Here is a 13,878-nt window from a genome sequence, read left to right on the forward strand (position 1 = left end):
AAAGCCCTTGTTACTTGGTTAATCTTGGTCGGAAAAGCTAGGATACAATAAACCACTTAAGGATTGAAGGGTCTGACAATTAAGTCTAAGGTACGTATACTCTTAAAATCAAATTGAAAAAAAGCTAGTATCTCCGTTCCTCGCACTCTATAGAAAAGAAACTGAGCAAACCCCCTGGTATCTTCATCTCCAAGTCAAATTCCTAGAAACAAGGATTGAATGCAGAACTCAAACATCTTCGATATTAAAACGAATCTCTAGTTTGTGAAGGTCACGGCCAGTCTGGAACGTAACAATTTGTGAAATCCGTTTGACACCCTGGCCATAGGCCCCTAGAATGAAGAACCCGACAACCTTACCAACAGGCGTACCCATAATAGCACTAAACTCCGACGAAGAGCGGTCCCAGATTTGACGCTCTGCAGATGGATAGCTAAGTCCCTCACGGGAAGGGTAGATCTGTTCCTCAATAAAAGGTTCAGTTTTATGTTCCTGTACTTCGTTTATAAAGAGATACTTCAGAGTATCCAATCGAAAGTGCGTTTCATAGGCAATCTTGATAAGCTCGGATATGTACGGATCGTTTGAAACATGGACTCTTCTCATAGAATAGACGAATAAAACACCTGGCCCAATCGTTGAGACCAATGCTGTGATTCCATTTTTGGTCTTGATTATTGAGTGCCGGAAAGACGGGGACTCTGTAAGATCTGAAGAATGTGGAATTAGATCTGCAACTGGCAGATGAAGACCTACAATAGAGAAAATCTGTGCTGGTGATAACCATTCTCTTTCATACTCGTTGTTGAAGATCTTAGGCTGTGGTAGAGTCAATGCGGTGAGTATAGTCATGGGAATTTGGCATCCGGGTTCATTGGTGTTCTCCATCCATCGGATTAGCTTATCCCCATAGGGCTCAAACTGGGGATACCTGAAAGCCATCGTAAGTTAAAGTTGATGTGGCGACCTGGATAGGCGGTAGTATGGATCAAATGGAGATATATGCTAAAGACGAGCACACACAACGCTAAACAGCAAATCATATCAGAACAAAGACATTGTGCTGCGCACTGTATGAGATTAATTGTGAAAGACTCAAAATAGTCAAAGAAACAAAGAGCAGAAGGGGACTTCCTTAGCTTTGTCATAGACAAAGTAGACAATACTTTGTACGTGGCCCGTGAAGTCCTTTACATTTGACTGAATGAATGGTAGTTTTGAGGACCTGGCTTCATTTGAGAAAAAAATACCTTCAACAGTGGGAAGAAGTTCAACCGAACCATCTGGCATGTAGATAACTTATCTTCAAACCAATAGCCAGGCAGCACTACAGTTGTTGCTTTCAACCAGGGGCTTCCGTTTCCGATTATCTTGTAGCAAATGGTGGAACACATGGGCGCAATTTATGGGGCATACTCGTGGACCTTTGATGCGCTGGAGTCATCCTGGTACATCCCTGGACTGAGAAAGAAACACCAGGTGGTCCCGCTGCAATAGTAGAACCTGTCTTCAGAATCAAAGGTGGTGCTAGTCATTCTTGGACTTTTAATCCACCCCGGAATCCTGAGACATGATGGAAGAGAAGGTGGAGAAATCCGAGAAGTTCGACAATGTAATCAGCCAGAATACTGAGGTAGATTTTGGAGACCAAAGGAAAAGAAAAAGACGGGAGAAACCACTGTGAATTGGTGAGTGAGTGTAAAAATAGCAGAGAATCCGGCGAGACAGTTCAGGAACGCAAAAAGGCATTTTTTGCCTCAGAGAGTTGAATCATCCAACGGTGGGTCTGCGGACATGTCATTGTGCAGCGAGATCACGAAAGCAAAGCTATAATGCAACAAGGGACAGGTGAACCTAGGAATAGTTGGATCGTCATATGCTGTTAGTGAGTTACCGACAAGCTTGGCTATGCGAGATCTTCATTATTTGGTAGCATCGATGGAGTGCGACCAGAGGTGGGACACATTGAAAGTTATGACAAGAGGGGATTTGGACTTCGATGTAAAATAATAAAGAAAATCTTATGGTTTTTCTGTCTTTTCCACAGCTTGAAGTTGATGCTACAAAGATACTATAATACATCGGGATTCAACTTCTTGGATTGCAGAACAAAATAAAAGTGATATTTTAGGAAGCAATTTAAAAAAGAAGCCGGCACTCTTCCCAACAGTGCCGACAGGGCGCTCCCATGGAAATCACCGCCAGCAGTAGACTCCCATGGCCCTGGTACAATCTCAAGCTAGTACCTATGCCTAGGCCACGCCCAACCAGAGGTTGGGATGCATGATACTTTTTTTTTTTTTAAATGTATTTTCAGAACGTGGACTGAGAGGATCGAGCGCCGGCCGCCAGTATTACCAGGAATACCAGCATGTTTAGTCCGGAGGAACCCAACTCAGCCACTAGCTGAGATTGTTGAAAAGCTTTTGTTTGTCTTGAATTTATAGGAACATTGCTTCCCAAAACGGAAGGTGGGTCTATGTCACGTGTTTGTGCCTTACGGCCTGTCGATCATAAGACTTGATCATGTACAATAGTTATAATATTATTCTAGCCAAGATCTTTTTTAGAAGAATTTAGTAAACAAAGACGACAAGAGAGATACATATTCAGAATTGATTTAAGAAAAAGAGGGGTGAAACCTCCAGTCAGTCTATGTTAGTACCTATGCCTAGACCATGCTCAAACTAATAGGCTGGGATGCATCAGCGGAATAATACATCTTTCTTCTTATGTATTTTAAGAGCGTGGGCTGAGCGGAGCGAATAGCGACAGCCGGGATTATCTGTATGTTTAATTCGGAGAACCCAACTCAGTGAGTGTCATTAGGTGGGATGTCGGAGGATTTGTATTCTCTTGAATTTATAGGAAGCTGGGAGGATATGCTTTCGAAAAGGGAAGGGATATCCACATCATGTGTCCATATTTGTATAAATCATGTATTTGTTTTTGCCCATAGTCCATACATAGTAATGATAGGCATTCCCAAGGTTGGGTAATCTACTACTTTCTCCCCTCAAGGATGAGCAATTGCCTAAAATCTACTGAGAAAGGAAGCAGGATGATCCAAAAGCTATTCGCAATGCCACTGCAAGCCTGGCCAGGGGGCTCTATACACATGTAACATAAAAGCAGCTAGAATACTAGCAAAGACTTTGCAAAAGCGTTCTTTAGCAAATATGTCAAACTGATTAAAGTAAGCTGTCAAAACAAGGTTATCAAAGTCAGACCCTGCAGACTTCTGCGATAAAACCAACGAGAGTATTTGAAGATATTGATAGGGCAAGTTTCTTGAAATGGTATTGTCTCCAGGGCTGAGTTCAAAGATTTCGAATTCTTCTCGCTATATTAGCAACCCCGCATCGGAATAGGTTAGAGATTGAGCAATCGTAGGTTGTACCTGAGAGTATGGAAGGTTCGATACCCTGCTCTCTAGTCTGATGGCGTGAAGGATCCTGAGATCTATGAAGTTGCAGAAGATAAATTTACCGCCACAAATTGAGCCAGTTCAAAGGGCACGTGCCGGCTTGTAGTGTTTGTAGTTTTCATCCCATCTCTGTCTCGGTTAATTCATTCATGTCAAAAGTTCTCCTTCAGTGTTGACACCGCACAATAACCGAGAAGATTTCTTTGAATCTTCATTGTCGGCCCGTCTTGTCTTTTGACTTGGTCGACATCAGTAGGACAAGGTACCTATATCTGAATCCAGAAAGTATCAACAAAAGATACCCTGAACTAACTCAGTCTTATCATCCAAGGCATCGGATTGCTTCTTCCACCCTAACAAACTTACTTTTCTTTTCATCACCCACGCATCAATCATGGACAACCTTTCCATGCTCTGGCAGCTTGACACGCTGACGCGTGCCAACGAATACCTCGACAACTCGACGAACGAGCCTATTCATCTTCAGAACTTCATCGAAAACAGGTTCCTCGGCTATGAACACACATCGGAATGGATTGACTCGGTTTCCCCTCGATCAGGCAGTATCCTGTCGAAGGTTCCTCGTAGTCCCCCCAACGTCGTCGAATACGCCATCAACGTGGCTTCTCGAGCTTTCCAGGAATGGTCACAAACACCTCCTGCCAAACGATCGGAAATCCTGCTCCGAATTGCCTCAATCCTTGAGGAAAAGAGGGAAATGTTTGCAGTTTGGGAAAGCATTGATCAAGGCAAAAGAATCATGCGGGCTCGGTCTGAAGTTACTCGTTCCATTGAGCATTTCCGGTTCGTTCCTTTAGCTTCTGCATATGAGTTAATCTGACACCTAATCCCATTAGATACTTTGCGAAATACATACTGCAATATGAAGATAGCGCAGTGCGTGTCAACAAAGGCTCTGGAGAGTCTACTCTGTCGTATGAACACCGATTGCCAGTTGGTGTTTTCGCCATCATCACTTCGTGGAACATGCCGCTTTGCCTTTTGACGTCGAAGATTGCCCCCTGCCTTGCTTTCGGATGCACGGGTGTGGCAAAGCCAAGTGAACTGACTAGCATGACTGCGTTTTGTAAGAAATTGTCTTCCTTGACTTGTTTGAGTCACTGCGCTTAACATGAAAATAGTGTTCAGTGAAGTGCTCCGACGAGCGGAACTACCTACAGGTGTTATGAACATCATTTTCGGAGATGGACCGGACACTGGCTCGAACCTTTTGAAGTCGCCGCTTGTACGAGGAATCTCGTTCACTGGAGGTGTCAACACCGGGATTCAGATTCGAAATGATACTGTAGCTGAGATTCACAAGCGCTTGTCTCTCGAGCTCCGAGGCAGTAGCCCGACGATTGTCTTTGGAGATGTCGACATCGATGAGGCAGTTAATGTGGCAGCATACGCGGCGTTTGAAAACAGCGGACAACTCTCCATGGGCGGTTCTGTGATCTACATCCACCGATCGATTTATAGAGAGTTTATGCCCAAGTTCGTCCAATCTGTCCGTATGGATTACCGTTGTGGCAGGGAACTTGGTCCGGTTGTTTCTGAACAGCATTATGACAAGATTCGATCTTACCTATGCCAGGCTGAGAGCGAAAATGCCAGGTGCGAGACTGGCGAGATTCCACTTGGAGCTCCCATGGATGGTTTCTGGGTCACTCCTACCGTTTTGAGCAACGTGCGCAACAATAGTCTTCTCTTGCAAGAGGAGGTCTTTGGGCCTGTGGCCATTTTGTGCACATTTGACACAGAGGCGGGTATAGTCGCGATGTGCAATAGCACTCCCAACGTGATCGGAACTGTTGTGCTGACCAATGATCTTTCCCGAATGCGCCGAGTTGCAGAACAGCTTGATGCAGGCTTGGTGTGGGGAAATTGCTGGCTGGGCCGTGAGCTTAGTGCTGGATACAACGACATGAAGGCAGTTGGCACTGGAAAAGAAGGCGGCGAACGTAGCCGCGACACATTCACCAGACTGCGCACCGTCCATGTTCCATCTTACTAAAAGTGGAACGACAATTTTGCCGAGAAATATTACATCGGCAAAGAATATGCAGATCTAGGAGAAGATGGAAGTGAGATCTCAGATGTTGTCGGGGAATGTCCCTGGGATAGCAATGGTTTGTACCTAACAACATCGTAGCAGTTCAATGATTTTATCCACAAGTCGAAGGCCGGATTCCTCCTAACTTGGATCACAGTATTGAAACTGGATACGCGAGGATGAGTGTAAATCTCGACAAGTTAGCTCAGAAAGGCCATCCATGGATGTTGTAAACTATGTGGCGTAATTTGATCGTTGATGCAGGAAGTATCTTCTCGAAAGCTTTCCCTTGGTGAAGTTTCTTGTGGCACTGATGTAATTGTTTTCTATTTACCATTGTCTACCGCTCTCGATAAGCGATAAGCGATATCTCTTTAGACGAGTCTCTAGGGTTACCTGAATAGGCAACTTTTGGGGCCAGGATGGATGAGAACATCGAAATTCGCCGAGGAACACATGCATGGTTCATTCGTTGCCCGTGTGCGCCTCAGTTCTCTAAAGCGAATACTCACTGGGAATAAACAGTGTGTCCTCTATTTGCTACTGGGCAACAAACTTCACAGTCCTTCGTTCTTTGTCTAAGAGCAAACACTTCGGTGAAGATAAAGAAGATTTCCCCTAGTAAACTTACTTCCTCCTCCAACCACTCTTCCACATTGTGGCACTACCATTTCTAAAATCCGGTAATTCCTTTCCTTCTTCCCGAGTCTTAGCGAATTCATCCTCCTATTGTTTAGGATCGTGATGTGTTACCCTGCGGTGAATTCCACCCCGGTGGGCCCCTCATCTGGTGATTCCAGCAAGGATTCACAAGCCAGGGAGCAACAGGTGTCCTTATCTCCAACAGTCAAAACTACTGAAGAGGGTATTGAAGTTAGTATGGGGGGAGCTGTTCTGGCTCAGATTGCGGGTGGTGTCGGAGGGGTGTATCACTCTCCGCTCACGGCTGAGCTCTTTGTTGCGAGCCCGGCTGCGCACGCAGCGGTTGAGTATGCTCTCAAAACCCGTCTTGCTCAGATAGCTGTCGATGTTCGTTCCATGAAGGAGGACTTGGCGGTTCTACAGGCAGACCGAAAGCAGCTGGCTGCTTTACAGATTGTTGCTGGCAGACCTCCAGCGCCCTGTTGGACTGGAGCAATGACTTCTCCGGATACAAGGCCGTAGATACATGCATTTTGCGGCTCTTATCCACTTATGATATGATGGGACACGATATTGAGGTGTTGGTGTGGGAAGTACTTAATTTGTCGGGTTACTTAGAGAGAGAAGCTCTTCTTCCCTCCATCTCCCCCGTCTCTATGCAAGTTAGCTCATTATCACGTGTGGCACTGTACTTCATATTCATTCCTATGTATATCCGGCTCCATAACCAGAGGATGTAAACTTAGCATTTTACACTGTAGAAAAATCGTAGGTGTCAATGTGTCATGTCGCACTATATACTATATCGGAGCCTTGAATATCTGAGCGTAATGCTCAGATATAGTGGTCCTTTTGGCCTTGTGTGTAACTCGCCAGTCCAGGGGCAGGTTATAACACAATGCTAGGCTATACCTATTATTAGCATCCCTCGCTCCAGGCTTAATATAACCTGTAGCTCAGAATACTATTGTTTCCACAAAGCAATTTTTTGTTTGACGTTGTATTCCCTCGACTTCTTTGTTGATTTATTTCAGTACTCTTTGTCGACGGTCTCTACTCTCTTTGTGCTAACTTGTCTGATCCCTCAGTATCCTCATGGCTTGCACGGTTGTGCTATTTATGTTGCCAACTTGGTTCTTTCTTCTTATGATAGCCCCCATAGACTCTATTATCAAGGGCAACTAGGACTATATAATTATCGAGTTTTTCCTGTCTTCGTGACAAGTATTCCTTCGACGTGCAATACTACAATACTACAATACTCAAATAAAGATAGCCATCACAACATAAGTCACAAACGACTCATATTACAAAATGCAATTTAAACCATCAGGACGACGCTTGCCATCGACAAGCCAGCCAAGGCCCCCTAAGCGTAGACGCAACGAGGAAGATGATGATGACTCTTCTCCTTCTCCAACCCGACGCCGTCTATCCTCTAATGCCCCTGAATCCTCCGATTCCGAAAACGATTCAGAATCTTCCGATTCCGAAAATGATTCAGAATCTTCCGAGGGCCCTCCTCCGTATCCCATTCAACAATACAGCAGTCCATCTAGTGATGGAAATAGAATCAAGACACCCAGCAGCCCTGTAAGTGACCTACCCCCAGTATCGGAAGAACAAGTATACGAGTATTATCGACAAGGATCCCGGTTCCAAGCATGGATTGCCGACCCATCTATAGCCGGATGCCGATATGCACGAGCAACAAGTACATTGTTTGACATGTTCAATAACGACAATGACAGAGAGAGATTTACTTGTCCAAGGAACCATTTCGATGATCCACCTTCAAATATTCAGGAGGATGTCTCACAATTAGGGCTCCCGATAACAGGCAATAGGCACCGCTTCACAGAACTGGTGCTCCACGGGTTTGACGCGGATGGCTGCAAAAGGGAATCTGAGTATCAGCATTCCATCGCAGAAGGTGTTATGATTGGTGAGGCCATTTACAGATGGACAGGGCCTCATTGGTCTGATATTGCTGTTGCTCAATATAAATTTGACCATGATATCGATACTCTAAAGTATATTTACTTCACTAATGTCCAGAACGAAGAGACCCTGCCCTACTTGGAAGATATTCTCTACCCAAGATATGGTATCGAGTGGCCAACGTCCGGCGAGATGCAGTGGAGGGCGTGGGGGTACGAGACTGATGAGTATAGAGAAATTCTAGGTACAAGGCTAGGGAAGTCGGCAGCATGTTTTGTGCTAGGGGCTTGGGAGAGAGGTACGCGTCGTATCGCTAGAATTCATACTTTCGGCAGTCACTACCAGATACACCTACGGTTTGATATTGAGCCATTCCAGGAGGAGTAATTTATAAACCGATTATTTGATATAGAGGCGTTAGAAAAGGTTTCTAGCAACGGTACTTTACGATTTACAGAAATATATTATCAAATTTTCCAATTTCCAGGATAAAAGCAGGCATAAACCACATGTGTACATCTAAATTTAGTTGTTGAGCGTCAGTAGGTTGAGAAACCCGTATATTTGAGGTTTTAACAGAGGGAAGCAACTAGAAGATTATAGTGGACCTTATTAATATCTAACTGTTTTACTATCAACAAACTTAATTATGTATCTTGCTCACCCACTGAATATGGATTTTCATCTGGCACATCGCCATGTTGCCGGCTTGGAAGGGGCGAGAGAGACGATGTTGGGGAAAGAGACACCCATGATGGCGATCTAGCTGAGAGGTTCAAGCCCAAACCTTGGACACCCGCAGGACTAAATCGGGTTGCCGCGCCAGGCAACGCACTTTTCACAGGAAACCGGGAGTTGGACCGTAGACCAACTCGGGCAATTGCACGGCGGAGCATCTCACCTGAAGCATCCAGGGCAATGAGGAAGCGGGCCAGCTCAGCACACAGCTCCCAGTCTCCCTTCTGGGAGGCGAGAGCAATCAAACGAACAACATATTCTTCGATGCGGCCATCGTGTCCTTGCTCCTCATCCTCGAAGGCTTGCAACACAAGGAGGTATCCAACTGCGGTTTTGAGAGAGTCAAGTTTCAAGGCCTGTTCGAATAGATCCTTGGGTGGGGGTAGGTAGGTGAACAATGTGCGCCATGATCGGAGCTCTGTTTTTCGTGTGCATTGTACAACAATCTCAAGGTAGTCCCTGGGTGGGAGCGAGGCTTGGAGGAAAGCAATGACGGTTGGGAGTAATGGTTCTGCTCGTGCTTGTGGATCCTCACTTTTATTTGCTCGGCTCTCATTGTCCACTTCGTCGTCCAGAACGTGATGAAGTAGGATTTCCAACCCATGGGCGAAGTAAGACAAATGAGAAAAGTGGCGACATAGAGCGAGAGCCGCAGGTGTTCCAACACTGGTCAGGCCATATTGGAGGAAGTATGGTAAGAAAAGGTGTGTCTGAGGTGCACAGGTCAGTATTGAATGTTATTGATAAAGATAGTAACTTACCCGGATGGCGAATTTCAGAACAGTGAATGACACATCGCGTCGTTGCATCATTTCCGATTCAACACCGAGCACAATGCCCTTGTTCAGTAACACAGACAAAGGATAAAAGTCCAGGGGGACGTTGAGTGGTGCCGGCACCATCTCCTCCCGCAAAACATCCTGGACATCATTCCAAGCTATCAAGTTTTGGCCACGGAACATCCAAAGAGAGTCTCTGAGCGAGAGACTTCTGTGAGGTGGCTCCAGTGCCATATCAACCGAAGGACTGGCGGGTAGAGATTCATCAACCTGGGAGGGAAAGTTGAAGGAAATCTGGTCGCGCATCAAGATGTAGTACTCAACATCATGGGATATGACCCGCATGTCGTATTTAAGGTCGCCCGCATCTGAGACTGTGGGCTGCAACAATACCAAGTTGCCGTCCACGAGGAGAAGCACAGATGCGACCTTCACGTCGTGAGATGGATCACCGTTTCCTACCTTGTTGTCAGTGTTGTGCCCAGATAACCGCATATAAAGCAAGCTAACTCACGCATCTGCTCCTCGGGCAATACCCAGCTGATTGATCGGACGCGAGTGGGTGCCCGCACAATCCCATTGAAGGCGATCTGTCCAACGGGGACAAGAGTGATCTGAGGCTGTGTCGAATTAATGATATAATGGTACAGAATGTTATCGTATGTATAAACCAATAGAGAATCTTCTCCAGAGGTTCCAATGAACACGACCGGTGATGGGAGATATTCAATGAACATGATCGAATTATTACTGAGGGAAGCCTCTCGCGAATAAAGACGAATCTTTCAATCCAAATCAGTCATCCATGAAGCTAATGCCGGTGGGAGAAATATCGTACCTCGTATGACCCATCACTCTCCACCGCTGCGATCAGTATGTGGCCGTACCAACACATGCCTCCTCGCACAGCAAAGGAGCTTTCGGCTTTTGAATCTTCGAATACCTTCCATCGACCGCTATTGACACTATAATGTGCAAGGCCACGACGACCTGCAATTGCAACATACCGGCCATCCTGAGACACGACGCAAGATCGAATTGGCCACTGGGAATGAAGATATGCCGGAGGGTACTGGGCATGATGCCACAGTGAATCCTTTCCTGAAATTGTCATGAGATCTGGAAGATCGTGACCTCGATAGAGGATAAACTCAGTCCCAGTCTGCAACAGGCCTCTAGCCAAGTTTGCAGACGAAAAACAACCAGTCAAAGCACTGCGAGCTGTCTCCAGAACCCACAGGCGACGGTCATTTTTTCCAGTGAGGATAATGTCCGACCCGCCACCAATCCAACAACCGTCTGACACTCCAGTCAACCAATCCTCTGAATTGGCTGTCGCCAACGCAGTGTCCACTGAAAAGCTGTTTCCCCCAGGCTTCCCAAAGACACTCCATGTTGCCCAGCCATTTTCGAACCCAGCAAAGAGGCAATATCCATCCGGGGAATAGCTCATAAAAGTCAATGCCCCGGTGGTTGCGGGCGATGCTGGCAGGGAGAGCTTTTGTGAAAGTGGAATGTTGCCCATGTAATCTTTTGCAGTGTAAACCAAGATGTCACCATTTAAGCAGCTCACGGTCAGTAGAGAGAACCGCGCATTTACGGTGACCTTCACGGCCTTTTCGTTGTCATCCTTCGGATTATGGAAGCAATGTCCATGGAAGAGTTTCTTAGCTGCTTCAGGATCCTGCTGTGAGCCCGTATCTCGTTGCACTGCATATGCCTGACCACTGTTGGTAATCCAAAGGAGGAGATTCATGGCACGATCGTAAACCATGTCCACAATCGAGACCTTCTTCGAAATCCCCAAGATGCGACTCAGTAGCTCAGATGTGGTTTGCGTTCCTCCTGCCTCGGCTGTCCACCGAATGCATTGTATAGCCGGTGGTTTCACTGTGGCGACAACAAGTTCTTGATCTAGCGCCAGCGCTTTGACGATTCCCGACTCGATCTTGATAGCCATTCGGAAGCGAATGCTGATGTTCCCAACAACATTGGCCTCTTCAACTGCTGAAAATCGAGCCAATTGTTGACGACGAGGGTGTGTGGAGTGATCAAATCGCTGCTGGTAGACTTGGGTTGTTGAATCCGACGTCACCGAGTATGTGATTAGGTACCCATTGAGGGTCTGTACAACCAGGATGGTCGAATCTGGGTGCATAAAGAGCGAAACATTTGGACCGTATGTTTCTAATGACAATTGGGATCGAGAGATTGCTGTGACGACTGCTGTGGGCTACCGGAATTGTCAGTCGCTAGCTCTAACTTTCCCCATGAACCATAACATCACCGTCGACATACCCGGGTCTGCCAAAGAGCAATTGATGACTCTGACATTGTGGCAAACATCTGGCCAGATCGAGAAACACAAATTCCCCTAATAGCTTCATCCTCCCATTTTGATTTGCCAGTGTCCGGGGACGAGTTGTTTTGCGCCTCATCAGGCTGGGTGTTTGGGAATTCATGTTGACCGTCGTCCTCATTGTCTCCATTGTCCCCTTCTGCTCCCACGTTGTCGTCAATTGTATCGCGATCATTGGTTGGAGTGGTATTCAGAATTTCGCGATCCTCATCAGAGGTGGCATAGGTAATATCGGGCCCGTTGACCGCGTAGACCCGGGGAACTCCATGAGGCCAGTACATGGCTCAGGTCAGGTTCAGGGATTAAGATGGACAATGAAGCTCACATGGAGTCATCTCCAAAGAACCAATTATCCGTCAGCAACGCAGACAAGAAACTCAAAGCACAAATTACAAATGTAAAGAAACAAAGTACAACTTGGTTGGAAACAGATCGGGGAAGCGATAAGCTTCGATCACGTGTAAAAGCTGTTCCCCCGCATTGCCTCACCTGTTTTACTTTTTTCTTCCATCTCAGTCACTCTTGAACATTGTCTATCTTTCATTAAAAATATTCACTGCAAGATTGCTATAATGGTAAGCTTCCCGCCTGTTGTGATCGGTTCATTGTTCTGATTCATGGCAGGCTCCTACAGATAGCCACAAGCGATTGGCCTTGGCCGTCATTGATTTCCTCGGCACCAGCCTGAAAGATGGCACATTGACCGCCGACGATGCGGAGTCGATTGAAATTGCCCAGTCTTGTATCGCAGATACCTTCAAAGTTGACCCGACCGATGAGGCTGCTGTGAAGGATGCTGTGGGTGGACAATCATTGGTCGGAATCTACAGCGTCTACGAGAAGCTGCGCAACAAGTCGACCCCGCAATCGACCGCAGGAGCTCAGACCTCCCAGGCAGAGAAGCCCAAGGCTGGCGTTCCCACACCGGAATCCGATAAACTGAAGTCTGAGGGCAATGCTCTCATGGCCAAGAAGGACTACACCGGTGCCATTGCGCAATACACCAAGGCTCTCGAGATTGCCCCGGCAAACCCCATCTACCTCTCCAACCGCGCCGCCGCGTTTTCCGCTTCGGGTCAGCACGAGAAGGCCGCAGCTGATGCAGAGATTGCTGCCTCCGCTGATCCCAAGTATTCCAAGGCGTGGAGCCGTCTGGGTCTCGCCCGCTTCGATATGGGAGACTACCATGCTGCCAAGGAGGCATACGAGAAGGGTATTCAGGCAGAAGGCAACGGTGGCAGTGAGGCCATGAAGCGTGGCTTGGAGACATCCAAACGGAAGCTTGAAGAGAGCGCTCGGACCAGCGAGCCTCCATCTGAGGAATTGGACACTGCTCCTGGTTCTTCGCGTGGTGGTGGTGGTGGCATGCCTGACCTGTCTTCCCTGGCCAGCATGCTTGGTGGTGGAGGCGGTGGTGGTGCTGGTGGTGCTGGTGGTATGCCCGACCTAGCCTCCATGATGAACAACCCGATGTTCTCCAGCATGGCACAGAATCTCATGAGCAACCCCGATATGCTTAGCAACCTGATGAGTAACCCTCGCCTCCGCCAGATGGCCGAAAGCTTTGGCCAGGGTGGCGGCATGCCTGACATGTCCAGCCTGATGAGCGATCCCAGCCTCGCGGATATGTAAGTATATATCCAACGCTGGGCTTCAACAATCACATTACTGACAATTGGCTTACAGGGCTCGGAACATGATGGGCGGTGGTGGTGCCGGTGCCGGTGCTGGGCAAGGCCAGAAATAAATTTCTGGTTCGATGATTGATGCCATGAAATTGAAAGACGCAATCTGATATACCATGTAGCAAATTCATGTTTCAAAGCGTTCCTTAGGGGAAAAAAAACTCCCTACTTTTCATCTCGGGCATTTCCACAGTATATGTACCTCTCGACCACCATGTTCTCGTCATTAGTATGACGTTTCAATGATTGGA

At 46.9% G+C, this 13,878-nt stretch overlaps 6 protein-coding genes across 6 annotated transcripts; 4 read left to right on the forward strand and 2 right to left on the reverse strand.

Annotated features, from left to right (window-relative positions):
* Positions 1-228: 228 nt before the first annotated feature.
* On the reverse strand, positions 229-942 carry N7479_009586 (uncharacterized protein; the record flags this gene model as incomplete). Its single annotated transcript, XM_057257279.1, has 1 exon — positions 229-942. The coding sequence occupies one exon, from the start codon at positions 940-942 to the stop codon at positions 229-231; it is 714 nt and encodes a 237-aa protein (XP_057104737.1).
* A 2,879-nt stretch (positions 943-3,821) lies between these two features.
* N7479_009587 (Aldehyde dehydrogenase N-terminal) lies at positions 3,822-5,444 on the forward strand (the record flags this gene model as incomplete). Its single annotated transcript, XM_057257280.1, has 3 exons — positions 3,822-4,231; positions 4,285-4,514; positions 4,570-5,444. The coding sequence occupies 3 exons, from the start codon at positions 3,822-3,824 to the stop codon at positions 5,442-5,444; spliced, it is 1,515 nt and encodes a 504-aa protein (XP_057104738.1).
* A 783-nt stretch (positions 5,445-6,227) lies between these two features.
* N7479_009588 (uncharacterized protein) lies at positions 6,228-6,647 on the forward strand (the record flags this gene model as incomplete). Its single annotated transcript, XM_057257281.1, has 1 exon — positions 6,228-6,647. The coding sequence occupies one exon, from the start codon at positions 6,228-6,230 to the stop codon at positions 6,645-6,647; it is 420 nt and encodes a 139-aa protein (XP_057104739.1).
* Positions 6,648-7,439: 792 nt separating this feature from the next.
* N7479_009589 (uncharacterized protein) lies at positions 7,440-8,453 on the forward strand (the record flags this gene model as incomplete). The annotated part of the gene is made up of 1 exon (XM_057257282.1): positions 7,440-8,453. One exon carries the CDS (start codon positions 7,440-7,442, stop codon positions 8,451-8,453), a length of 1,014 nt encoding a protein of 337 aa, XP_057104740.1.
* A 260-nt stretch (positions 8,454-8,713) lies between these two features.
* Positions 8,714-12,223, reverse strand: N7479_009590 (RIC1 family protein; the record flags this gene model as incomplete). Its single annotated transcript, XM_057257283.1, has 5 exons — positions 8,714-9,514; positions 9,566-10,041; positions 10,098-10,365; positions 10,422-11,816; positions 11,882-12,223. 5 exons carry the CDS (start codon positions 12,221-12,223, stop codon positions 8,714-8,716), a joined length of 3,282 nt encoding a protein of 1,093 aa, XP_057104741.1.
* Positions 12,224-12,514: 291 nt separating this feature from the next.
* Positions 12,515-13,689, forward strand: N7479_009591 (uncharacterized protein; the record flags this gene model as incomplete). The annotated part of the gene is made up of 3 exons (XM_057257284.1): positions 12,515-12,517; positions 12,567-13,570; positions 13,629-13,689. 3 exons carry the CDS (start codon positions 12,515-12,517, stop codon positions 13,687-13,689), a joined length of 1,068 nt encoding a protein of 355 aa, XP_057104742.1.
* Positions 13,690-13,878: the final 189 nt, after the last annotated feature.

The sequence above is a fragment of the Penicillium vulpinum genome (genome assembly GCF_028829585.1).
Source record: "Penicillium vulpinum strain IBT 29486 chromosome Unknown utg000004l_segment0_segment0, whole genome shotgun sequence".
Classification (NCBI taxonomy): Eukaryota; Fungi; Ascomycota; class Eurotiomycetes; order Eurotiales; family Aspergillaceae; genus Penicillium; species Penicillium vulpinum.